We start from the raw sequence: 27362 nt of genomic DNA, 5'->3' as shown, positions 1-27362 counted from the left end.
CCAATTTCCCCCCCGTCTCATAATCTCCAGCTGCATCACTGCAGAAATAAGTTTCACACCACTTTAACTGCCATGGCTATGGGATTCTGGGATTTGTAGTTTTGTGAGATATTTGCCCTTCTGGTTAACCTTCTGTTTAAGCTCTGGTGCCACAACAAACTACATAGCCCAAGATTACATAGAATGGAACCATGACAATTAAAGGGATGTCAAACTGCATTAATTCTGCAGTGTGGAAGCAGCTTGAGAAATGGTGTACAACTAACTAAATAAATAAATGCACAGATGCTTCTGTTAATGAAGGCCAGCTACCATCAAACCTGAACCCCCAGGTACTTGTCCCTGAATAACATTCAGAGTTTGCAGGACAGGTACAGCATGACATATGTGAATGGAGTTGAGGGAGAAGTGAGGAGCAGAAGGTGGATCCTGGGCTGAGGGCCAGGGAGGTATCAGACTACAGACTAGATTGTGGAGAGGGCTGAAGGTGGGAAAGAGGAGGAGGAAAGGCTGGGTAAGGGGTATCTCATGGTGCCAGCCCTGCTGGACAGGCAATGCTGACCAGCTCCCTGCTCTCCAGCAAGCTGCACTGCATGCGCAACTACATCCACATGAACCTCTTCGCCTCCTTCATCCTGAAGGGCATCTCGGTGCTTATCATCGACACACTGCTCAACACCCGCTACAGTGAGAAGATCGATGACTACAACGTGGGCCTTTGGCTGAGTCATGAGGTGACACATCTGTTCCCATTTCCCCCACCCCACTCCCTTTTGATGCATGGTTTCTTCTCCTTCCCTTTCTTCGCCTCTCCAATATTATAAGATGGGAAGCCTCAGTCAACTCCTCCCCATCCCCATGTCTTCCCCATCTATGAAGAACTACTGATCCCACTTAGATATGGGGCTGACCTTATCTGATTCCACACTTAAATTGACAAGAGCCAACCATAAAGCTCAAGAATTTCTCAGAGCTTTCACAAGGCAATAAAACAGGTTAAAGCGATCCATAATGTAAATGTAAAACCTACATTATCTGTTGTATATATTCCGTTCATCTGCTCTGTTCTATTATAAATTCATAAAACTAACATACATACTGAGCATAAGGGGGCCTAGTGGCACTGCTCTAAATTAGCCTTTATGGAAATGAAAGCTGGTCTGGAGCAAAACTTAGAAAATTTCTTCCTTTTTTGGGCTAAAACACCCAGAATCCTCCCACCAGCAGAATCACTGGCTGTGTTGGCTGGGGATTCTGGGAATTTTAATCCAAAAAAGGGGAACTTTTCCAGGCCTTGGTCCTGAAATGACACTCTGGTTCAGATGAAGCCGTACCTTTCCCTTCCTTCCCCCAGTCATGCTCTGCAAACCTCTGGTTCAGTACTCCTATCTAGAGACCAATATATAGCAGTTTGTAAGCTGCTCTGAGCCTTTGTGGCAAAATAATGAGGTATAAATGCAATAAATAAATACATACATACATAAAGGGAACTCAGTACCAATTGTTGTCATCATGCAGTTTGAATCAGCTGTGATTTGAAATTTGTTCAACACCACTAGTGTGTTGTCAAGAAGAGACGGAGATCTAATCTACACTGCAGAATTAATGCAGTTTAACACCGCTTTAACTGCCATGGCTCCATCCTATGGAAATTCTGGGATTTTTATTTTGTTGTTCCATTAGACCTCTCTGACAGAGAAAGCTAAATATCTCACAAAAGTACAAACCCTAGAATTCCATAGCATTGAGCCACAGCAGTTAAAGTGGTATCAATCTGCATTCCGCAGTTCAGATTAGACATGAGTCTGATGAAAGTCATAAAATGTGCTTCTCCCTTTCTTTTCCCCATCCATACTGTACCCCAAAACAAAGGACTGAAGCAACTCCTGTACCAGTAGCTTTTATTTATAAAACACCAACCACAACATTATGGGGTTGGACCATTAGGAAGGGAGAAGCAATGGCCTTTGGTTACAAATGCTGAGGGGCATCAGGGACAGCATCCCAGCAGTTCCTCCTGAGGCTGCCCACTCCCTTGACCATTCCCTTTTCTTGGAGAACAGAACTGAATGTGCCACACAAGGGCAGTTATTTTGGCCTTTGTGTCAGGCAGCACAGCCTTCTGAGGAGAAGTGGCCAAGCAGTACTCTTGGGGATTTGCCACCTCTAGTAACATTTTTCCTTTATGTTCAGGTTGTTTTGGGCATTGTGTGGGAATGTGAGGATTGAGGGTTGGAGTTATTTGCCAAAAGCTTCCAGGCTTTAATGCCCTTTCCACTAACTTTTCTGCATTTCCCAGGCGGCGGCAGGCTGCCGGGCAGCCACTGTGTTCATGCAGTACGGCATTGTGGCCAACTACTGCTGGCTGCTGGTGGAAGGGATCTACCTGCACAACTTGCTCGTGCTAGCTGTTTTCTCCGAGCGCAGCTACTTCACCCTCTACCTCTGTATTGGCTGGGGTGAGTAGGTGGCCACCAGGGCCCTAAATAAGATGGGCAACTTGAGCCTCAAGTTCCTTTTCAATGGGGAACTGTAGGAGCACAGAGAGAGTAACCCAGGCATGCAATATTGTCACGTAGGAGAAAGAAATGGGAGGCAGAGACATTGGAGAAGCAGGAAAGGGCAATGGTGCAGATGCCTATCACTATCTGTTGGGAGGAAAGACCATATGAATTTATCTCTGGATCATGGGATGGGGAGGAGGCTGGAGCCAGACTGCATTTTCTGTTGGTGGAACAGACGGCTCTCTGAGATGCTGTGGAGGCTCTCCTTGGAAGTGAGGGATGACTGGTTTTTAGATTCCCTTCTACACCACCTCCCATACTGTTCAGGAGGCTCCTCCAACCCTCCAGATCATTGTTTCAGGAACAAGAGGGATGTCCGGAAGAGGAAGGATGAAATAAGTAGAAATGATCTCTCTTTACCACTTTGTCTCTTGAGAGTCATGAGTAAAGTATGCTGATAGGATCAAAGCCTGCATATATATCGTACTGCTATAGGCAGTGGCGTCCTTCTGCAGGTAGCAGAGGCCAGCACTTGCAAGTAATGTGTTACATGTAAAAATGTTCCCATGTTATAGGTGAGAATAATAAAGGGATAATGATAACCTATCTTTCTGTAGGTTAACATTAATAGTACATGTAATGTATTTTTGAGGAGGGTGTGTTATTAACTTACTAATTACTTCCAGAATGTTTTAAGGATCATTTTGGGAAAGTTTTAGACATTTTTGGCCATTTTTCTTTTTTTAAGGAATTAAAAAAATTAAATATTAAAAATAACATTTTTAGTAATAATCCATTAGTCTGAAATACCAGTACACAAAGAGATCTTCTTGCATCTTTGAAACTAACTGTCGCAGCATAAGCGTTCGTAGTTTACTTCTGCATCTCAGATGTAGTATTGCACAATGGCATCCCCAGGCTGGTGTCACCTGGTGTGTGTGGAAGGGGCTGCCGGGGGGGTGGTTTTTCCCACTTGTTCACTCCTCCAGGGCTGTGCAGGGGGGGCATGGCAAGGGGAGGGGGCTTTCCCCTTCTTCGCCTCCACACAGCTTTTTGTAAGGAGGGAGCTGGACAGAGGTGAAGCCAAGAGGGACAGAGGTGAAGCCAAGAGGGACACACTCACCCCTCCTCATCTTCCACTGCCTTGGCTTCCTCCTCAGGGAGAGAGCTGATTGTGAAGAAGAAGGAGTGGGTGCCAGCATGAGGAGTACAGCACCCCTTGCATCAGAAGGAAGGCCCCACCAAGTGTCACCCTGCTTCTGGGATGTCACCCAATGTGGTTCTCCTGCATCCCCCTAATGATGCTACTGGGTCTTTATCTGAGAAAGTAGACCAGGACTACGAAAGCTTATGCTACAACTTCTTTCTCTCAGTTAGTCTCAAAGGTGCTACAAGATCCATTTGCATTTTCATAATGAGTAATTGTTGCACAAGTAATTCTGCCAACCTAGCAGTTCAAAAACATGTAAAAGTGCAAGTAGATACATAGGTACCACTTTGGTGGAAAGGTAACAGCGTTCTGTGCAGTCATGCGGGCCACATGACCACCGGTGCAATCTTTGACAACGCTGGCTCCCTCAGCTTAGTAACGGAGATGAGCATTGGCCCCTATAGTTGAACACAACCTGACAACCTTTCACATTTTTAATTAATGCATAATGCATACAATGACAATTAATGGCAATACAAATGTGCTTTTAGAAAGCACCTACTAATGTCAACATATTTTTTAAAAAAATTGTTCAGGTTTGTCAGAGATTCTGCTATAGTTCTGTTCCATATGTGGAAACAGTCTCCATTAGGTTATCTCAAGAGGGGCTGAGTGTCAATCAGTTTGTGTCTTTAAAACAGAAGAGTCATCATTTTCTAAGCACCATCTGCTTTCTTCTTGTGTTGCTGATCTCTGGTTTAATTAAAATGGTCAAATATTTGGAATATTCCAGATTGGTCTGAAATGGATGTATGATGTGTTGAGAGCAAAGAGCAGGGATTCTGAAAAAAAACTGGTGAGATAAGAAAGATAATGTTAAACAGGGTGACCAGGGTGTGTATGTCTTGGGTTCAATGTGAGAGGAGGTGTTCTCTTCTCAAGAGCAACTCTGAGAAGAAAGTGGCCATGAGAAATATTCCAGGAATCACTGGGCTCTGAAGAGGTCACAGTCCAGACTCCCTATCCTGTGTTCTTTCCTCCAAAAAGAGAAAATCTTTTTCTCCTTGGGTTGAATGGCAGGTTTTATCCAGCATTTGTGAAATCTTGGCCCAACTATTAGTCAAAATTGAACCAGCAGATGTCAAGGGGCATGGGGTAGAGGTGAGAGCTCTGTATGCCAGATGGCCTATTCTCCCTTGTTCTCCCAAGGTGAGAATGCTGGGCACCCTCTTCTACTCAGGGAACAAAATGTCTGTGACACCAACAATGTACTAAAGAACTAGCTTGTTGCTTTCTCGGATGCTACAGGATCTTCATACAGTATTTTCTTTCATGCCTTCCTAGTAACACCTAGTAAAAAATGTATTATGTGATAGCATCACGCTCAAGTGTTTCTTGGAAGGAAGTGAACCAGACTGATTTCCAGTCTATGCCAATTTCACATGTATTCAGAAAGAACACTTCCATTGTCCCCATTTAATCCATGATTTTAAAAGGTCTGCTTTAAAAAAAAAAAAGCAAACACATTTAAACACATATTTCCGAATGCAGTTTCTCTTAAAATAATTGTGATTCTAATCTCAAAACATACATTTTCTATATAATTTCATAGTACTCCCCCTTTTGTTTGTTTGTTTGTTTGTTTGGTGCCAAGAACAGCATCAGAAGTGCTCTGACCTGCATGTTAGTCCCCAGGAGGGGAGCAAGTCAGTTCATACTGGAATGGACAGATCACTGTGTCACCTATCCACCCACTCAATTTAATTGGCTGCTACTCGCAAGAGGGGTGGTGCATTCTGAATGCCATGACACCATCTCATATGTCTTCATCTTTTACCAAACATTCCTAAGGAGACACAGGGAGGAGACACTGATGTTCTTACTGGCAGCCAGACATACCTCATGCCTACTAAACCTTGGCTAGGAGGGCAACCTTATCCAACTGGAGCTGCACACTCTTGCAGCTAAAGCCATGCACAGAGTTTTTGGGAGAGTTTGAAAGCAGTATGACAGATTTGTTTGTTGCGTGGTCTAAAATCATTTATTTGCTCCTTCATGTTCTCAGGTTAAATTGAATTTTTAAAGCACTACAACACTCTGTTGCAACATCTTTTTGTCCAATGGGACAGAAACAACATTAAGCCATGGCTTTATCTTACCATCTTTAATGCATGATGGGCTTTTTAAAGGCAAATTTCATTTACAACGGAAAGGTGTATGATCTGGACTGATGCCTTGGCATAGGGGTTTGGGGGGATTTAACCATTTGCCTCCTGTTGAGGGTCCCAGTCTGAATCATGGGCCCCAAACTCAATATTTGCATAGGAACAAGCCTTCCATTTACTTCACTGACTCTCTTCTACTTCACGGCATCAAAATAAGAATGAAAAGTAGTAATGCTGATTAAATCTCTGCCTATAACAGGGGAAATGCTCTGTATAATTCTCTTTCCTCTTTTTCCAGGAGCTCCAATTCTCTTCATTGTGCCATGGGTGGTGGTGAAATTTCTTTATGAAAATATTCAGTAAGTTCTGACAACCAGTGCACCAGAACATTGTATGTACATGAGCTGGTGTACAGATAGGTTGTTGTTTTTCTGCACTCACTTTTGTCTGCACCAAACAATTTAGCAGGTGACCTTCATGAGAATGCAGGATAAAAACTGCACTGTACAGGAGTGGGGAGGGGGTGTTGCTTAGCAATAGAATGAGTACATATTTGCTTGACTGTCTTTTACACTGTCCTTCCTTCCTTCCTTCCTTTTCTTAAGATGCTGGAGTACCAACAATAACATGGGTTTCTGGTGGATCCTGCGTTTTCCTGTCTTTCTGGCCATCTTTGTGAGTCTTTATCTCTTTCATGTTTATCTAAGTTTCAAAATGCATTGCTCAGAGTTGCTCTTTTCTTCCAATTGATCCTAAAGGTGGCATCACTTTCCTGCTTCTGATAGCTTCTTCTTAATAATAATAAAAAGATAAACTGGAGGTTTGGGGGGGCAGTTATCTTCCCAAGTACAGAAAAACCTAAGGTTCATGCAGAGTCCAGGAGAGCTCTCAGTCTGTTAACCTGAATGGGGCAATTTAGTGTGTCTGCTACACTTTTCATAAGTGCTCAAAGAACAAGGGGTTTTAATATACAAATATACCAGTGGTGAACCAGTACTTTCAGGATGTGTTCTATGCCTGGATGACAGACTATAGGAAGACCTATGCAAACCAGTGTGAGATTAGAAGAGTGAGAAGCTAAATGCTAACAATTATTCTTATTATGTGCAACAGTCCATTACATATTAACGTACAGTACATGAATCTCTACTCCCTCCCATGCTATTCCTTCCCACCTCTCAACCACGTGGTCTCTCTCTTTCAGATCAATTTCTTCATTTTTATCCGTATCATTCAGATATTGGTCTCCAAACTCCGTGCCCACCAGATGCGCTACACAGACTACAAATTCCGGTAATGGCTATTGTTCCTATAGGACCATGATTTTCTTTGGATGAGGACATTGTGTTCCATCACTGCCCAAAACATCCTGGCCTTTCTTTTGGGGAGAGTTTCCTTGCAATCACTTCCACCATGTATATAATAATAATAATAATAATAAAATTTTATTTATATACCGCCCTTCTATAAAATCAGGGCGGTGAACAACAGGAATAAGAATACAAATTATACAAAACCCGATAAGATACATTAAAAACAATTCAATAAAAATAATAAAATAACATGTCGGCAAAACAATGCTGACATGGGGGGGGGGAGAATTACTGGTCAGGGTAAGCTTGTTCAAATAAATGGGTTTTTAACCCCTTCCTGAATTGGGGTAGGGAGGTGGCTGAGCGGAGCTCAAAGGGCAGCGCGTTCCAGAGGTTGGGGGCTGAGATGGAGAAAGCCCTCCTAGAGGTGGAATTATATTTCACCTCTGGAACTTTTAACAATAGCTGCCCTGAAGATCGAAGTGCGCGGGGCGGATTGTACGGAGAGAGGCGGTCCTCCAGGTACCCTGGGCCCAAGCCATTTAGGGCTTTATAGGTAATTACCAACACCTTGTATTGCGCCCGGAAGCGAATAGGCAGCCAATGTAAGTCTTTAAGGACTGGAGTTATATGACTGGCCCTGGCAGTGCCAGTGACCAGACGGGCTGCCATATTCTGCACAAGTTGCAGCTTCCGGGTATGGTACAAGGGTTGCCCCATGTAGAGCGCATTGCAGAAGTCCAAACGAGAGGTTACCAGGGCGTGTACAACAGTTTCAAGGTCTCCCCGGTCGAGGTAGGGACGCAGCTGGCGTATCAGCCGAAGCTGATAACAGGTGCTCCTGACCGTCGCATCCACCTGAGAAGTAAGGTGGAGCGACGAGTCCAGGAGCACCCCCAAGCTGCGTACAGAGTCCTTCACGGAAAGCGTGATTCCGTTCAGGACAGGTGGAACCACCGCCAGCCCCGGACCGGGGGAACCTATTACCAGTACTTCCGTCTTCTCTGGATTCAGGCTGAGTCTGTTGTCCCTCATCCAGCCCATTACCGACTCCAGACAGGCCACGAGAGGAGAGACGCCAATCCTGGTCACTGCATCAGTCGGAGACATAGAGAAGACTATTTGGGCTATTTAGGCTAGCACACTGGTTTGTGGGTTTGTGAACTGACCATCAGTTTGTGATGTTGTTGCATCTGTCTTCCTGCACACAAGCCCATTTGTATCTCCTGTAGATAGGGTACATATATGGGCCTGGCTACTAGATAAGGAGCTGACAAGAAAAAAAGGAGATACATCTCAACATGTTTTTAAAATGGCCTTTCATAGGCTGAGAAGCCCATTACGGGTAGTAAAATGCCTTCTTTTAAGCATTTTAAGATGTCCCCCTTTTTTCTTGTTGATTTCATCAAAGTTGTTCCTCAATTTTTGCTTGTTTTTTTTATTAACTGGATAATGGAGCCTATTTCTTATAATATGTTCTATTTTAGACTGGCCAAGTCAACACTGACACTTATTCCGTTGTTGGGCATCCATGAAGTGGTTTTTGCTTTTGTCACTGATGAGCATGCCCAAGGCACACTAAGATATGTCAAGCTGTTCTTTGACCTCTTCCTCAGCTCCTTCCAGGTGAGACATAGAACACTCCTCTGCCTCATCCACCCCCGTTTCCTCTCCCAACTCTGTATTGAGGTGGGCAAAATGAAGTCCATGAACTACAGACAACCCTACATATCCATGGATTTGTTATCCAAGGATTCAAGCATCCATGTTTTGAAAATAATGGAGAAAATGTATCAATTTCAAACAGCAAACCTTGATTTTGCCATTTTATATTGAACTTGAACATCCACACATTTTGTTATCAATGTGGAGTCCTGGAACCAAACCCCAGTGGATACCAAGGGCCCACTGTACATACAGCTCATTAAGGTCCCTTTGTGATCCTGCAGTCTCCAGTACCCTCACCTCTGATTTTCCCCCTGATTAACCTATTACCAAGTGGTCAGTATATATGTATACGCACACATTCACTCACTCACTCACTTTCTCATACACACACACACACTTTGAACAACCTTGTTCTGATTGATTCTTCTCTTTCACTAGGGAATGCTGGTGGCCATTCTTTACTGTTTTGTGAACAAAGAGGTGAGTGTGAATTTTGGCCAGGGAGATAATGGGATATAGATTGCTGTGCATATGGGAGAAATTAATGGGGATGAGGAGTAGGATTTCCACCTCTTTCTTCTGAATGGTGTTAAGAGGCACAGTTGCCTTTTGCAATATCCTTCTTAAATATTGGCAGAGCTGCAGGGTCTAGACAGTTTAATTCACTCAGTATGATGCTGTTTTGGTTACAGATACAACCCCCCCCCCCCGGCTCATCTCTTCCATATGTGCCTTTTGCCCATATCATTGAGTGAACCAAACATATTTGGTATGCTGATCCTGTTACATATACAACTGGATTTGTGCAGTAGTAGACAGCTGCTGCTGCCTATAAGGAAAAACAGACTTCAGAAGAGGCCAGTTTTCTTCCCTTTTAAACATCTTTTTATTAGGTTTTCCAACACTGATTTTAAGAAAATAAAACACACATCTTACATTCCTTATATAAATCATCTAACAACACAAATACAACAAATATTGACAAACCAAGAACAAAAAAATTACATACAATTTCATTAATTTATTTCCTTTCCTGCAATGCATGGGTTGCAAAAATAAGAGGCCAGTTTTCATTGAAGCAGTAAGAGGAAAGATGGTGGTGCTTTGCACTTTGCTTCCTGCATTCTCACCACAATTCCGTATACCCATGTATCTTCCTCCAGTGAGTTTCAATACATGGGGTTCATGTCAGCTCTGCAAAGAGCTATTCCACAGTGCTGATTCAGGAACCTGACAGTGAGTGTAGTTGCAGCATGTAAAAGTGATAGTGGGAGATAATTTTTAAATCTCTCTCATCTTTGCACTGAACATCACTTCCTTTCTAAGTTGCTTTTCACTACAATAAGCTGAGACCAGCCTGTGCATGCTAACATGTAACATTTTGCTTTAGCTCTTAAAATGTTAGATCTGGGTTTATTTGTCCTGCCTGTGAGCCTCTTAGAGACATTTTCTTGTTTATAAGGGTTGCATCTTCCCAGCTACTGGAAGTAGTCTTACACTATCTTAGCAAACTGGCAAAAAATTAAAAAAAGAGTATCAAACCAATGGCAAAACACAGGTCTTCTGGTATTTCATTTCTGTAGGTACAATCAGAACTTACAAAGAAATGGACACGCTGGAAGCTTGGCTGGGACATAGAAGAGGAATACAAGCACACATACAGCCACACACCCAATGTCCGCAATGGGGGTGCCAGCACCTTTGAGAAGCACAAACTGGTTGGCAACTACCTCAATGGGTTGGGGCGCAGCCAAGCCACCGTCCATACTAGCACACAGTATCTGGAGAGAACAGGCTGCAGTGCCAGTGAGAACTTGGCTGCAGGTGGAAATTGGCAGCCCCAAAGCTATGACTTCCCTGACACAGTCGAGAGCAACTTTTGAAGCAGGTCTACTTATCTGCCCCACCACATGGGACCTATTTCTTTGTTCCAGAGGACAGATACACTGTAGGTCAAGAAGGCAGCTGATGCTGGCAGGAACCCAAACTTGGAGACATCAAGAGGACATGTGACTGGAAACAGTGTCATCTTCCAAGTTGCCTGGAAATGTTGATAGAACGGTGCAAGTTCTTTTATGTTGGAGACACGTTTGTGAGACCTGATAAGACTTACTGCCCTGCCTGTATGCATGCATAGTGTCCCACAGCTGTGCCCCACTGTGGGTGAGCATTAGATGGAACAAGGCAGGAGGAGGTAGCCCAGTGATGGAATATCTTGAGGGAGGTGACAGTGCCAAACAGACTTTGTGTAGGAAAAGATTCAGTACATTGTCAAGGGGCTCTGAAAACCTGTACAGTTTAGAGGCCAGGCCATGATCAACACTGATCAAATCCTTGAGAATCTGAGACTCCCTTCTTTTAAAACAAGTTTCTAGCCCTTATATCTACAGAGAACAAATTAAGAATATGTCAGCAGTATTTGCTAAAGAGTTAAAAAAAGCATGGATGTTGTGCAGTTGCTTCTTTTAATCATGCAGTAGGATATCACCAGCTATTCCCTAAATTTAATTCATTCTACCCTTCTCTTCTAGATAAATAAATCTTAGTGTAAAATTTTGCCAAAAGAAAAGCTCCCTCCCCCTCAAGACAATTCTGTGCAAAACTTGAAAATATATAATTGTCCAATATAACTATGACCAAGACCCTTATTAACACTGCCTGCGTGATTTGGTATCCTTCCCACCCTGGCAGCTGTCATACCCCAGGAGGGGCTGCTACAGCTGCTGCTTACTAGTTTGGAGAAAAGGAAGGAGAGGCAATTCAGATGATGACAAAGGTGTAGGTCTTAGTTTCCAGGTGAGAAAGAAACCAAATACTCTCCTCTCCCTTTAGCTGGGAATCAAGAACAGCTGTATCTTCATTATCTGAATTGTCTCTCCCATCCCCTCTAGTCAGCAGCAGCAACAGTCCTTCCTAAGGTTTGCCAGCTGTTTGTGGGAGGAAGTTTGGGATAGAGCACAAAGGGCCAGGACTAGCTCCCTGTTCCCCATCCAAAAAGAGATATACACAGATGGACCTTACAAGAGCCTGTGTGCTGGTTTGAATGTTGGACTAGGACTTTGGGAGACTAGGATCTGGTTCCCTGCTCACCCATGGAAACCCAGTGAGTGACCTTAGGCAAATCATGCCTTCAGCCTAAAAGGAAGGCAAGGCCAAACCGCCTCTGAAAAAAGTCATCAAGAAAATCCTGTGATAGGGTCACCATAAGTTGCAATCTACTTGACAGCACATAACTGTGTCATAAACAGAATGGGAGCCTGTGTGTTTTAGTTGCAACGTGTTGTTTTCGGTGACTGCAGAACAAGTGAACAGCAACCATGCCTCTTGAAGGATATACAGTCGGCCCTTCTTATACATGGATTTTTTATACATGGATTCAAGCATCCACGGTTTGAAAATGTTCCAAAAAAGTATAAATTTCAAATTTCAAACCTTGATTTTCCATTTTTTTTATAAGGGGCACCATTTTGCTATGTCATTATATTTAATGGAACTTGAGCATCCACAGATTTTGGGGGGGATCTTGGAACCAAACCCCAGGGTATAACAAGGGTCCACTGAATAGGCTGAAAGTGAAACTTTCAAATCTTGGTGGGTGGCAGTGGTGGAGGAAGTGTTGCCTTCAGGGCTTAGGAAGCTAGCAGTACTACCCTGCAGCCTATTTATGGAAATAACAGTGTTTACTCAGGGGACAAGGGCCATCAGTCCTCAGCCACAAAGGCAGCTGTGCCACTTCACTGCAACTTCCTTTTATTCTGGAACAACCTTTTTCTTGGTTGACTCTGTAGATGGGGGGGCGGGGGGTAGAGAGAAAGTAATGCAAGCTCCAAGGGCCACCTTTGTGTTTCTATGTCTGCTTGTCAGTGTCAATGTCCTGGGGATCAAACACCCCAATAAACCTTGCTATGTATCCTGACAACTTGGATAGTACCTCCTGTTGAGGCAATGAGAGGCTTGTCTTGAACAAGAAACTGGGCTGCACTATATGTACCAACATAGACGGGAACAGGTGTCCTGCATCAGAATTGCCCTTCAGAAGTTTTAACCTTTCCAAGTTAAAATTAGAACCAATGCAACAAACAGGTAATTGTCACCTCCATTGCTTATGCAAGATTCCCTCCAGTGCCCATGATCTTATATTCTCCAGACCAGTCCTTGGAAGGGAGGAATACTGGGACCATGACCCCAACATCTACAAGCAGTGAGGACATTGCTTATCGTTTTTCTTTAATCACTTCAACAAAATAAAATGTCGTCCCTTGAATAGAAATATGTATGTGTTTTTAAAAAATCAGAACATGCAGGAAAAAAATACATGTCGGGAACATGAATGGCCACAGAATAACCTCACCTTCTACACTCTAAAGTGCCCAGCATGGAACAGGCCTTTAGTACCCATTAGGAAAGCACCATCAAAGCAACATCTGAGTTAGGGCAGTTGGCAGATGCTAGCTTCCTGCCTTTCCTTCCCCTGCCTGCAAAAAACTGCTCCATCAAGGAGCAATGTGATACATTGGGCCAGTACATGTTTGGGGTTTTGTCCAGAGCAGCGGCAGCATTTTTTCCTGCAGAGGGAAGCCACAGATGCCAAACCGCGCAGCTTCCCTCCACAGGAAAAAACCCGCAAAAAGCAGGTTCTTTTTCTGCCGCACCAGTTACGTTCGAGTGCGCTAGTGGTGCACTCATGATGTAACTGGTGTGACGTGCGGATGCTATGCATCTGTTATGTCATAATGGCGGTGCCTGTGTACACAGGGCACCGCCAATATGCTGCCACCAGTAGGTGCTAGGGTTAGGGACCATGTGGTTGCTGCGCAGTCCTGTAACCCTAGCATGGCGCGAGCATGGCGCTATAGCACCATCTGTACCACACCATAGTTAACCGAGCACTGCTGACTACTGGTGGGAAGTAAGTGTGGCAGGCACTAAGGCGATGGATCTTAAGCTCACCATCCTCTGGTGCTATGCCAGTTTTGGGAATTCATCCATGTCCCTTCAAATTAAACATGGTGTTCCTCCACCCACCACCCAAACTTGTTGAAATTATGTGTATCTGTTTGGCAGAAGCATGAAACATTCCCCTCTTATGCTTTTCCCATTCCCTCGCGCTCCCCCCCCCCCAGCTTTTCCCCATTGTAGTTCTTATCTATCCACCCTATCCCCACCTGTATGCTTAACTATGTGCACAAAATATCTCTGTCATGGACTTCTTGTCTGGTCTTCACCAAATTAGATTATTTCACTCTGTGTATTCTGCTCTGTATGTGGAGATCTATTATAAGCCAAAAACATTTTTACTGATCTTCTGACACAGACTCATATTGGGCAGGGTGTGTGTGTGTGTGTGTGTGTGTGTGTAGACTTGGCCAAGTCATTTTTAGTTTGTTTCCTATCATTAAATGGAAGTGCTGTTGGGATTTCCACATTCATTACATGTTGGTGGGACTTTCATGAAAGATTATTATATATGTCTCCTAGTCATGATAGTACTGAATTACTTTCAGTATCAATGGCAATACAGTTGGCTCTCTATCTGCCTATCAGTTTCCCATATTCATGGTTGGCCAATGTAGGGAATGCATATGGGACCAGATAGCCCTGAGATTGGATGTTGCACAGGATGACCAGACATCCTCCTTTTCAAGGACACATCCTACATTTCAACCATCTGGCCAGAAGGAATTCAAAAACGTCCCCCATTTTGAGCATGACTAAGAAGTATGAATTTATATTTGTATTAGTTAACTTTTATTTTATAATGTCCTGCATTCTTCTGAATGCCTTACATTTTGCAGTGCCTTGTCCTCCTTTGCAGTAATGACATCTGGTCACCCTAATGATGCATGATGCTTCTTGTATTCTTCTGGTAAAGATGTTGTTCTCTTTGGTGGAGGAAAGAAAGAAACAGCACAGTTAAAAGAACTGGAGCAGTATGTAATGTGATCCAGTCTCCATTGTATTACTTATGGAAGGTGTGGGTTCCCCTCCCTGCTCTAGATTCAGGGTGTGACCTTGACCAAGTCACTTTCTCTCAGGCTTAGTTCCTCACCATATACAACAACAATGAGAGTTTAACACTGGGATGTTTAGTATGCTTTCCTTTGAAAACCTGAAGGGACATGTACACACAGGCCAAGTCAGCATTAGGTTCAGGGTAAAAGGATGTAACTGGCTGATCAAAGAAAAGGTCCTTCAATTCTCATGATGCATTTTTAGGATTGAACTGAATACTGATTGAAGCAAACACACAGTATGTTGGTAAAGTTACTGCTCTCTATGGATTCATCTTGTTGACATTTTTGGAAAGTCAACACAGGGAAGCATCTAAAAACGTAATTTGATTTACAAAGCATTCTTTCAGACAAGAACAATAAAGTATTTAGGAATAGGATATATGGAGGTCAGTGGGAAGGTTTTTTAGTCTCCTGTTGTTGAACAATAGAAGTATACAGAGATGGAAGGACAGTAAAAATGAGCAGGAAAGATGCCTGGGATCCTTCTCCCTTAGGAAGGACACTGGAAACGTACCTTTGCAGCCTCCTCTACTCATGTCCAGAACCAATCACATCATCCTAGCTGCATCTGGTCTTCCACTGGTGGTGTAACTCCAGTGGCACTCTCTAGTCTGGTACTACTAGGGAAGAAACCAGAGGCTGTTTTTCTGGACATGAGTCAACCCACTGTGAGGAAAGATGATGGCTCTTGGGCTTAGGAAACTAGGAAGATTGAGGTGCAGAACACAGTCATGAATGGACTCTAGCATCATTTATGTGCACAAGTTGCTCCATGCACAAAAAAGACAGAGTATAGTTATGTTGTGCAGGCTCTCTCCAATTCCTTTGTGCACCTCCTAAGATGCTTTGGCAGCATGTGACTTTTAAGCCCCCACAAGCTCATTTTAGGAGCTTGTTTGTGGAATTAGTCCCTGTCTCTCCCATAATGTGCCACCCCAAAGACTCTTGCTTCCCCAGCCCCCAATTTGGGGAAGCAGCCACCAAATTAATACTTGGCTCACTGCTAGAGGACATAAATGCACACACTCCTTCAAAGCCAGTGATTTTCTGAACATTCCTAACTCCAGTGCCTCCAGCTTGCTTCTTCTCTGTTTCAACCCTACCCACCTCTTATCCTTGGTGGTTTAATTCAAAGCACCACATTCCCAAACCATGAGATCTCAAGCTCTTTATCCCCATTTGGGTGGAAACCAAAGCAGTGACCTCTGTATCCATGGCTATGCTGCAGTCACACCTGAAGCCTGATTTGCTTAAAGCAGGGGTAGGCAATCTTTTTGAGCCGGGGGCCGGGTTGCTGTCCCTCAGACAACTGGGGGGCCGAAGCCAAAAAATAAATAATTAAATAATTTTTAAAAAATAAATAAATATATAAATAAACCAGGACACATGTAGGAAAAAAATTTCAAATGGAAGACACCTTTTTTTAAAAAAATGGAGGACAGCAAAAAAATTTGCTGATTTTTTAAAAAATGTTAATATAAATGCATGTTTCTGAGGCTTCTATAGTCAATTGCCCCCCAAAGGCCCCGGCGGCAATCGGCGGCAGGACCAGGCTTCGCCGGGCCGCATCCGACCCGCGGGCCGCAGGTTGCCTACCCCTGGCTTAAAGTCAGACTGAAATACATCCCCATGAAACAGCATTAGTGGCCACATTGTACACTGCCTTGGACCAAGGTGCTGTAAGACCAGAGGGACAAGATAGAGACAGATCTTTATTCAGCACTCCATACAACAGGAAAGATTTTTAAAATCCCAGTATTGGTAAATCAACAAGATTTGAAGAAAAATGCTCTCCTGCTCCAAAAGTGGACGTGCTGTACTTCCTTACTCGTTTACGCAAGTTTCTTGGATGTGTCAAGGAAGCAAGCTGGCAGTGTGTGAAAATTATCTGTGCATGAACCTGCAGGTGTCTGGTTTAACTTATCAGAGATATATTTGGCCAATCCCAGAAACAGGCTGGTTGTACTCATAGGAGAACCAAACAGACATATATCACCCTCCCTCCCTTGCTGAATCTATCATGCGTAGCATCTACATCTCTTCAGTAATTTCTGCTTTGTAGTATGTGGAGAGCAAGCTGGATATTACTGACTAGGACTGCTTTTTTAAAATATACTGGTGTGATAAGGGGCAAGGATGTCCAAATCTTCACCATCAAGTTAAGCAACCTATCAATTCCACTATCCCATTTGGACCCATTTCTGCTCAAGTGTCACATAGGGAACCCATACAAAACTCCCTTCTTTGTCTATTTATTTCACTACATTAGAATCACAATTTAACTTTTCTGTTGGCACCCCTTTTTCCAACAGGCAGCTATGTGAGGAGCAAGAGGGGGTGACATCAGGAAGGGGATGAAACAGGATGGATAACCTGCTTATGGCTCTGGCCTCATCCATCACTGGCTTCAGCTCCAGTTACGTTGATGAAATTCACCCTTCTCTACCCTGGACAAAAGGTACTGAAAGGCTGAAAAAGGAGAGCTACAGCATTCCCAGTTATAGTTCTTCTCCACTGTTTGTTGATTACCTCTTCCATGCTGAGTTCCCTCTGGGCAAGGTTGGAGGGCAAGGTCCCCCTTTACTTTGGCTTCCCTCCCAATATGTAGCTTTAGGCAGTTCAGACTGTCTTCTTGAATAAGCTGCTGTTAAAGATGCCTTGGCCTTCACTGCTCGACACCTGTGATTTGGGGGAAAGGAGAGCCTGATCTTACCACTTCATAAACCCTTACGTTATTTGCTGTTTTGTGCACAAGCTCAGAGGGAAGATGGAAAAAGCAATCTCAGAGATTGGAAGGGCAGGAGGGCTGCAAAGTAGAAGAGTGAAAATGTCACACAACCATATCTGTCAGGATTGTTTTTCTGTCCCTCCCATCCCTTATGCCCAAGGGCAGTTGAGGAGGGGGGGAAGGGCCACAGCAGCCATCTGTTCACAGGCTGGTGATGAGCAAGGAGCACAGACAGAGGTGTTGTCTCCCCCTCCCACAAGGGTGCCTCTGCCGGAGCCTCTGGGTGAGATAATGACCCTAATTGAAGCAAATTGCTGGAGCACAAAGGCACTTTATGAGAAGGTAAATATGGTTGACAGGTCAAGTGCATGGCAGGAATAGCTCTCTCTCTGATCTGTCATAATATAACTCTCAACAGTGACACCCAAGGAAAAAAATATCACGCCTCTCATCAGAAATAAATGTTGTTCTTCCTGCCCTCCAGATGCCCCCAAATCACCAAGAGTCTTCCATTCCCAAAACACTGCCTTCTCATATGACAAAGCATCCCTCATTCTCAACCTTCTTTCCATATTTTCACTACTGGTTTCATGGGCCAAACATGCCTGGTTTCCTGGACTGAACTTCTGGCCACTGCATATAATTTTAAAGTTCACAATCTCTCATGTCATAGTCTCTGGGAACAAGATGGTATCTTACACACAAAGCCTAAGGCCACGCTGCAGGCAGAAAGGGACAAAATCTCCATCCACTACAGTCCGGCAGCTACTTTTGCTTTTGCAGAGGAATGAATTGGAGCTACCACACAGTGTGGAGAAATCATACTTCAAATCTGTGGCCTTAAAAGATGAGGAACAAAGGACTCAAATGTGGCCTGATGATGTTCCAAGGTGGATGACGTTCCAAGGCTGGGTAGGGAGGTTGTGAGTGGACCATGTCATCATGATGGAACTTTAGATGGAGTGCTTCAGGAAAGCATCACAGGCATCAAGAGCTCACAGCTAAAAGGGTTGCATCGTGTGCTAGTAAGAACCCAGGGAGACAGAAGTTTAACTTACCCTAATCCAGCGTTTCTCAAATAGTGGGGCGGGCCCCCCAGGGGGGGCGCGAGGCTCCGGAAAGGGGGGCGCGAGGCTCTGTTATGCAGAGGTGTACTTATAACAATTTTATAGACAAATGATACTATTTACAGTCGCACGGGGGGCGCGGAATGTTTTCTTCTTCCTAGGGGGGGCATGACAGAAAATAATTGAGAAGCACTGCCCTAATCCATGGCATTATTGCCTAGGGCTGGCTTACTTGGTGCTTTGTGGCAGGCAGACCAGATAGACTAGCATTGCTGGGGCATACCACCCCTGTTCTCTCAACCCCCTCCCCATGTAATTGTGCCCAACACAGGCAGCTGTGTCTCAGTTGGCACAGTGAGTTGAGCTGGCAGGATAAATTACAGCCCAGAGAGCACAGCACCCTAGGCACTCCTACCTATCATGTGGGTGATGCTGTGCCTCTCACAGCCGCTTAGTGACAGCCTCCAAGAGCAGACGGATCCTTATGTAAGAGCCCTACTGGGGTCAATTTCACGGTCCAAATCTTGGAGCCCGGGGAGGAGGCAGAGACCCCAAACAAAACAGAGGAGGGTACAAGTTGGATTTCTTCCCCATTCCTTGCACAGGGTGTTCTGCGTTCTTTGGCCCACAAATCTCCTTCTTTAAAAAGAAATGAAGCTGTTGCCGTTCTTACTGCCAAAACAAACTATACCCAAATCTACTAACAACTCTTCTTAGTGCTGCCAGCACTCCCCAGGAAAGTAAGGCCCATCCCCAACAGGACCACGGGACAATGAGAGGAAAGTATCAGCATACTGGGCCTAAATGTGGTCTTTGCTCCTCCAACATGCCTGGGCTCCATATATCACAGTGCAGGGCAGCAGGTTGAACACATTGACATTTTCTCTTGGCAATGAAGGAAAGTGGTCCATGACCCACATCGGGCTCATTCCCATTGGAAGAATGACTCAGTTTTTGATCCGGCTTGGCTGCATGTCAGAAATCGATCTCAAAAGGTCACTCGTCCCCACTACAAACAAGAATTATCTTACTCCAGAGTAAGTGCAGGCTTTTTGGTATGATTCTTGTTCCTATTTGTGCTCCGGATGTCAATCAGCAGGACTGGAGGAGGGAGGAAGGGAGGGAGGGAGAGAGAAGCCCCCAAGTTGGGGATGGAGAAGGGGGAAGAAGGCCTGGGAAGAAAGGAGAAATGGGGACTTCTGGGAGCCGGGAGGGAGATAAATGGAGGACTCTGGCGAAGGCAAGCAAAGGGGGACTTCTGGGGCATCCTGGGAAGGGAGAGAAACAGGGGACTTCTGGGAGCAGAGAGGGACAGAAATGGAAGACTCTGGCAAAGGCAAGGCAAACAAGGGACTTCTGGGAGCAGGGAGGGAGAGAAACAGTGACTGCTGGGACATCCTGGGAAGAGAGAAACGGAGGACAATGTGTTTTTTTTTAAATTAAACTGAGTGCATATGCGATTCATTGCTTTAGCAACTACATGCCTTTGCAAGTAGTTGCAAAAGCGATCAATCGAATATGCGCTCAATTTAAAAAAACCAAGTACAAAGGCAGCACTGACAGGGGGGAGAAATGGTGGTGGATCTGTCATAAACTGAGGAGAGATGGTAAACACCCCTCTGCCATTTGTCCCTCCCCTCCTGAATGCTGCAATTACAATCTGTTGTTTCCACCTATTTGACTCACTTCAGGATCAATTCTTGTGAAAAGAACCGCAAAAAAACCAGTATCAAGTTGTTAAGGAAAATGCAACATGGGATATACAGTGATAGAAATAAAACATGTATGTGAGAATCACTATGACTAAGCAAAAGCAATTAAGAAGCCACACAGGTGTAAAAGATAATGTAATTAGCAAGTCCTAATTGCCAAGGACAGAAATGCAGAGTGTATAATTGAAAGCACCTGAGAATTGTTAAGTGGACAAGGTGAAATTATGAAATCATTAATTATGGGCTGAACTATGAAAACCAATCAAAATGGATGTACATGCCCACTGGGTGGAAACTGACAGGGTGGGTGGTGTTTTACAATGGCTATAATAATTGCTATGATTACCAATGTATTTTGTGGAGTAGTTTGGAGTACAGTGGGTAGTTGTTGGATAGTTGTGGAGTATTTGTATATAGTAGAATAAAGTAGATCTTTTATATAAGACTACTGAGTTGTCTGGTGTCTTGAGTGAAGATACAAGAGCCAGCTGGATCCTGGAGAAGTGTGAAGACTTCTGTGGAAGCAAGAGTGAGAAGGCTTGGAGAGTTTGTCAGGGTCTTCAGCCTATTCTCTGAAACCCTGCTGCTTTAGAGCAAAGCATTAACCACTGGCCAAAACTGGTCAGCGCCGGTGCATAACAAGGTGGTGAGTTAGAGCCAGAGGTGAAGAGCTACAACTCCCATCATCCCTGACACAAGTAACCCCAGGTTATTTGTGTTTGCCCCACTTCTTTCCTCCTGGAAGCAATCCAATGAGGATCAGAAGTGGGTTCAAATGGGAACGAGAGTCGTTTGCCCCGAATCCTGCTTCAGAACAAACTGCAATGGGAATGAGCCCATCATTTGTGGGCTTCCATCAGGGATGTAGCCAAGGGGGGGGGGGTTCTGGGGGTCCGGACCCCCCCCCTTCCATTAGAAAAATGAATGGTGTGTGCTGCTGTGCCGCCGCACTCAAGCCCCATTATAATGATGGCACTTAGTCTGGACCCCCCCTTCCTAAAATCCTAGCTACGTCCCTGCTTCCATGGCAACAGGATACAGTGACAAGCAGCACTTGCCCAGAAAGGGATTTGGATTCCTGAAGAGGGATGTTTTTCCTCCCAAACTATGGGACACAGAGGGTTATGATACACAGTCAAAGCACACACAGTTCTACATAAGCTCAGGTGAGCAGCCTGTGGTCTTGGAGGGAGATTCCTATTCTAGTAAGACAGTATCAGTTTGTACACCCAGGGGTCATTCACGCATTGTTTTTTTGCGCAACTATGTGAACAATCTCACTCATGCATTCCGGGTTTGTTATTCACACTAGGGAACTGCATCTCTGCAAGTCTGGTTGTTCACATGTGTCAGCACTCAAATAATAAAGATGGAATTGATTATGCAAATGTATTTGAAGCACATTGAAGGTATGCAGTTTTATCCTGGTTTATCCCAGGCCAATTCACATCAGTTATTCACACAGCTGAGAATCCAAAGAATTAACTCAAATTCTACCTGGAGTATTTTCACCATCTGAATAACCCCCCAGTTTTCCCCTAACACAGGAGTAATGGACTGTGGGTCTAAGACAGTGCCTCCTAGGGAGAAACACTGATAATATCACCTGCACCAGGCTGCTACAATCATTTCCTTGCCAAGTATACCATTGATGAACAACAGGACCATCATTTCTGTTTCATATGGTGTATTTAAAATCATTAAGCCTTACACTAGTCCCACTCTTTGCTGATTACTCCCCACCAGGCTGTGCAAACATAGCATGGACAAAGCTCCACTGGAGTGAACTGCTACTGTGATTCAGGTTTGTGTAAGTGACCTTGTGCACTGTGGGCAGGTGGAAAGTGAGTGTTGTAAGTACACACATAGCAAATGGCATATCTTGCTGAATGATAAAGATGTTTGTTACGTTCAGGGGATGCGTTGGGTATAAATGTCAACATGCATAATCATGTAAGTGATGGTTTATAAATGCTAAAATTAGATTGCTGGATTTTTAAAAAACTGAAAAAACAAGACCACAACAATTCTACTCATTCCCCCTTTGATACCAAAACAGTGAGATATGAATTCCTTCTCAAAACACTCCCCCATTTGAATGTAAGGTACAGCTATGCTGCCTATTAAACAGAGCTAAAGCAATTCACAAAAGGTATTGTTTTTGGTGTTGATTTTTAAAATAATAATTTAAAGCATTCTATGGCTACGTCCACACTGCAGAAATAATGCACTTCAACACCACTTTAACTGTCATGGCTCAATGCTATGGAATTTGGGGAAGTGTAAGTTTGTTGTGGCACCAGACCGCTCTGACTGAGAATTTATTTATTTCAAGGATTTCTATCCCACTTTTCTCCCACAATGAGATTCAAGGCGGGTTATAATAATTTAAAAAGAAAAAATAATTTTAAAAGACAGAAATAAAACATTATTAAACCTTATTAAATTTAAATCATTAAACATTATTAATATTAAAACAAAGTTAAAACATAGTTAAAATCAAGACTAAATAGCTCACAAAACTACAATTCCCATGATTCTATAGCACTGAACCATGACAGTTACAGTGATGTCAACCTGGACTATTTCTGCAGTGCAAATGCAGCCTATGTGTGAATGTCCTTTTATAAAAGAATCTTCTATTTTTAAACTATAAAAATATTAGTACAGAAAGATGTTTAAACCTAACAATAGATCAACCTTTTTTCATACCAAGTTCCATGCAAAAATGGAACTAAAACAGCAATTTCCCTCCAAACGTTTGTTGATCACCTGCACAAAGATTTTGGAATGTCAATCTAAGTGTAAATATCTATTTTAGATAACAATGGTTAATAAACTGCATGGGTGAAATTCAGATCAATTGTTCAGGAGGTATTCAGAGTAGCTGACCAGGCAGTTGACCAAACAGATCCAAAATGTGACTACAGTCTTCATTTTGGTCCCAACAGGTAACACACCAGATTTAGTGATTATGATCAAAAATATTGATCTGTATAGCAGAACAGATAGACAGACCAAACACCTTTAACTGACTTGCTCTCTGAACCCCTTGCCATCATTATTTTTTGAGAAATCTTGGAGAACAGCTGTGGTTCCAAAGGACTAGAGAAGGGCAAACATTGCTCCCTCTTCAAAAAAGACAAAAAAAAAAAAAAAAGATACAGAAAACTACAGACCAGTCGGCCTAACGTCAATACCAGGAAAAATATTAGAATGGATTACTGAATACAGAGGTCTGTCTGCAAGTATCTTTATGGCAATGCAGTGATTAGGATGAACCAGCATGGGTTTTGTCAAGAATAAATCTTGCCAAACTAATATCTTTTTTTAATCGGGTCACTAGTTTAGTAGATGGTGCGAATGAAATGGATGTCAATTACCTAGATTTCAGCCAAACATTTGATAAGGTTCTCCCTGATGTTTTAATCAGCAAAATGAATAAATTCAGAATAGATGGACACAGTGTCAGATGGATCCATAACTGGTTGGAAAACCATGATCAAAGAGGCTGCACTTCAAACTGGAAGGAGATTGCAAATGGAATGCCTCAGGGTTCTGTCCCTGGAGCTTTACTCCAACAACAATGACTTCGATGATGAGGTGGAGGAATTCTTGTTAAGTTTGGAGAGGCTAACAAAACTGGGAAGAGAGGCTAAAACATTGGAAGATAGGAACAGAATTCAAAAGGACCTAGATAAATTAGAAAATTGGGCAGAAACTAGTAAAATGAAATTCAACAAGGCAAATACAAAGTTCTACATTTAGGCCACAAAAACCAAACATACAAGCATAAAGTACATGGCTCAGTGGCACTACATGCAAAAAAGATCCTGAGATTATTGGTGATCACAAACAATACGAACCAGCAGTGTGGTGCTGCTGCAGCAAAAAAAGCAAATGCTATTTTAGCTTGCATTAATAGAAGCATAGTTTGTAAGTCAAGAGAAGTAACAATTCCACTATATTCTGCACTGGGCATGCCTCATCTGGAGTACTACATTCAGTTCTGAGTGCCTCATTTTGAGAAGGTCACAGAGCAAGTTTGGAAAAGGGCAATGAGGATGATAAGAGGTATGGAGAACAAAGCATAGGAAACATTGAAGGACCTGGGCATGTTCAGCTTAGTGAAGAGAAGACTGGGATGGGGGATGACCCCATCACACTCTTTAAATACCTTAAAGACTGTCACAGTGAGGAGAGGGCAAGTCTGTTCTCTATTGCAGTCCAGCAATGGAATCAGTTGCCTACGGAGGTGGTGGAGGATTCCTTCTCTGGACATCCTCATAGAGAGGCTGTACAGCTACCTACTGAGGATGCTTTAGCTAGAGATCCTGCATTAAGCAGAGGATTGGACTCTGTAGCTCATGAGGTCCCTTCAAACAGTGTGGTTCTAATACTCTAATGGCTCTATAATTATAGTATAGGTATCTGTAACTATGAGAGCCAGTGTAGCATAGGGTTTGAGCACTGGATGATGACTCTGGAGACCAGGGTTTGAATTCCCACTCAGTCATGGAAACCACAGACTGGGAAAGTCACACTCTTTCAACCTCAGGTGAAGGCAAAGGGAAAACCTCTCTAAACAAATATAGCCAAAAAACAAAACAAAAACAAAAAACAGTAACAACTCCTGTGTCGAGGTTAAGTCAACCATAAATTGGAACTAACTTAAAGATGCACAACAGCAACAGTCTAATTGTAGCAATGGTAGTAGTGGTTAATTAGGTCCTGCATGACTGGAAATGTGGGCCAGTACAGAGAAAGCAGATAACTAACCTATCCTATTTTGAAGTGTTTAACTCAGCTGAAATCTTTTAAAAATAATTGAAATTCTGAACAGCTAGCTCAGTATGTTCTAAAATTCTATCTTCTTCAGTCCAAGCCAGATTAAATCCAAGATGGGAGAAACACAGTTCATTCATATATGACGTTAAAAGACAGGAAACAGAGGTCCAAGGCAAGTACAATATTTTTTCAATAGGGAAAAGGTAAACTGCATGATAGCTCATGATCCATCAGTTAATGACATGAAAAGGGAACTGAGTCAGTTTGCAAAAACTGCTAAAGAATACAAATTGATCTAATGCAGTGAAGCTTACAAAGGACTATGACAGACTTACACACACATCTCACAGATTAGTGTGACTCATGATACATTGCATGAAAACTCAAGGTTGCATCTTTCAAGTACTGGATTCCAAAATAATGGAGAAGTATCATGTAGAAATTACATCTGATAACTCTTGTAGATAACATGGCTCACTGAAAGCATCAGCTTGATGTACTACACAGTGATCAAAAAGTACGTCAAAAACTATTAGAAAAGATGATATAAAAGAAAACAAAGTATATTACAATGTCACAGAACAAATTTAAAGTGTCAAACTAACTTAAATAATTGGCTGTATTCACTTGTTTAGGCTGATGATCCCTCACAGAAGAAGTGAAGAAGCTACAGAGCTATATAAATAAAGCATAATAATAATAATAATAATAATAATAATAATAATAATAATAATACCACCACAAAGAGCTACCAACTGGTTAATAGTGGAGGGGACGACATGCTTTTGGCCCCCTGGGCCCACTGAAAGCCACATCATTTCATGAAACAAAATCAGAAGTGCCCAGTGATTACATTTCCATTTCATAAAACCCTTAAGGATGGTGGTGGTAAAGAAAGTGCAGGGAATTTTACAAAGAAAAACAGAACTAATGGATCCTATGATTAATTCAAGTATTAACCAGGCATTTTTGCACCACAGTAAGTTAAACCTGAGAAATCTGCCCCTATCAAAAGCAACATACAGTTTGCACCAGAGTATCACAACCACCGCATGCCAGTTCCTAGAACGTTCAGGACAGACTATGAAGTCCAGTATCTTATTACCTACCACAGATCAGGAGCCAACAACAATATTGCAACTGCATAATTAAGGGAATTATATACATTTTAAACGCTGTGGCTATTAGCCAAATGTGTCATCAGAAATGAGTCAGAGCAATGAGTAACTAATTTTCAAGAACAATCAGTTCCAAATGCAACAGAAGAAATGCTTAGCAGCTCAAGTTGTTAACAGAATACAGTCTGTGTTGATCACTCCCAGATTCATGTATTTCAGAAAGGCAGATATTATAGAATCAGAGTTGGAAGAGACCACAAGGGCCATCCAGCCCAACCCCCTGACATGCAGGAACTCACAATCAAAGCACCCCCGACAGATGGCCATCCAGTCTCTGTTTAAAAACCTCCAAGGAAGGAGACTCCAAGACACTCCAAGGGAGTGTGTTCCATTGTCGAACAGCCCTTACTGTCAGGAAGTTCCTCCTAATGTTGAGGTGGAATCTCTTTTCCTGGAGCTTGCATCCATTGTTCCAGGTCCTGTTCTCTGGAACAGCAGAAAACAAGCTTGTTCCCTCCTCAATATGACACCCCTTCAAATATTTAAACAGGGCTATCATAGAATCATAGAATCAGAAGAGACCACAAGGGCCATCCAGTCCAACCCCCTGCCATGCAGGAAATCTAAATCAAAGCATCCCCGACAGATGGCCATCCAGCCTCAGTTTAAGGACCTCTAAGGAAGGAGACTCCACTACACTCCGAGGGAGTGTGTTCCACTGTCGAACAGCCCTTACTGTCAGAAGGTTCCTCCTAATGTTGAGCTGGAATCTCTTTTCTGCAGTTTGCATCCATTGTTCCGCGTTCTAGTCTCTGGAGCAGCAGAAAACAAACTTGCTCCCTCAATATTAAATCCCTTCAAATACTTAAACAGGGCTATCATATCACCTCTTAACCTTCTCTTCTCCAATCTAAACATACCCAGCTCCCTAAGGCGTTCCTCATAGGACATGGTTTCCAGACTCTTTACCATTTTAGTTGCCCTCCTTCGGATACGCTCCAGTTTCTCAATGTCATTTTTGAATTGTGGTGCCCAGAGCTGGACATAGTATTCCACATGGGGCCTGACCAAAGCAGAATACAGTGGCACTATTACTTCTCTTGATCTATATACTTTTATTGATGCAGCCTAAAAT

At 43.2% G+C, this 27362-nt stretch overlaps 1 protein-coding gene across 2 annotated transcripts in view; it reads left to right on the top strand.

Annotated features, from left to right (window-relative positions):
- Positions 1 to 13070, top strand: part of GCGR (glucagon receptor) — a 49144-nt gene extending 36074 nt beyond the window's left edge. For both annotated transcript variants that reach the window (XM_042452556.1, XM_042452555.1), the window contains 8 exons: positions 581 to 734; positions 2300 to 2459; positions 6118 to 6178; positions 6425 to 6494; positions 7024 to 7112; positions 8620 to 8758; positions 9239 to 9280; positions 10384 to 13070. In XM_042452556.1, the coding sequence (XP_042308490.1) occupies positions 581 to 734; positions 2300 to 2459; positions 6118 to 6178; positions 6425 to 6494; positions 7024 to 7112; positions 8620 to 8758; positions 9239 to 9280; positions 10384 to 10683 (1015 nt within the window). In that variant the 3' untranslated portion in view covers positions 10684 to 13070. The remainder of the gene's footprint in view (positions 1 to 580; positions 735 to 2299; positions 2460 to 6117; positions 6179 to 6424; positions 6495 to 7023; positions 7113 to 8619; positions 8759 to 9238; positions 9281 to 10383) is intronic.
- The last annotated feature ends 14292 nt before the right edge of the window (positions 13071 to 27362 follow it).

The sequence above is a fragment of the Sceloporus undulatus genome, chromosome 2, assembly GCF_019175285.1.
Source record: "Sceloporus undulatus isolate JIND9_A2432 ecotype Alabama chromosome 2, SceUnd_v1.1, whole genome shotgun sequence".
In the NCBI taxonomy this organism is placed as follows: Eukaryota; Metazoa; Chordata; class Lepidosauria; order Squamata; family Phrynosomatidae; genus Sceloporus; species Sceloporus undulatus.
This window is presented reverse-complemented; position numbering and strand designations above follow the sequence as displayed.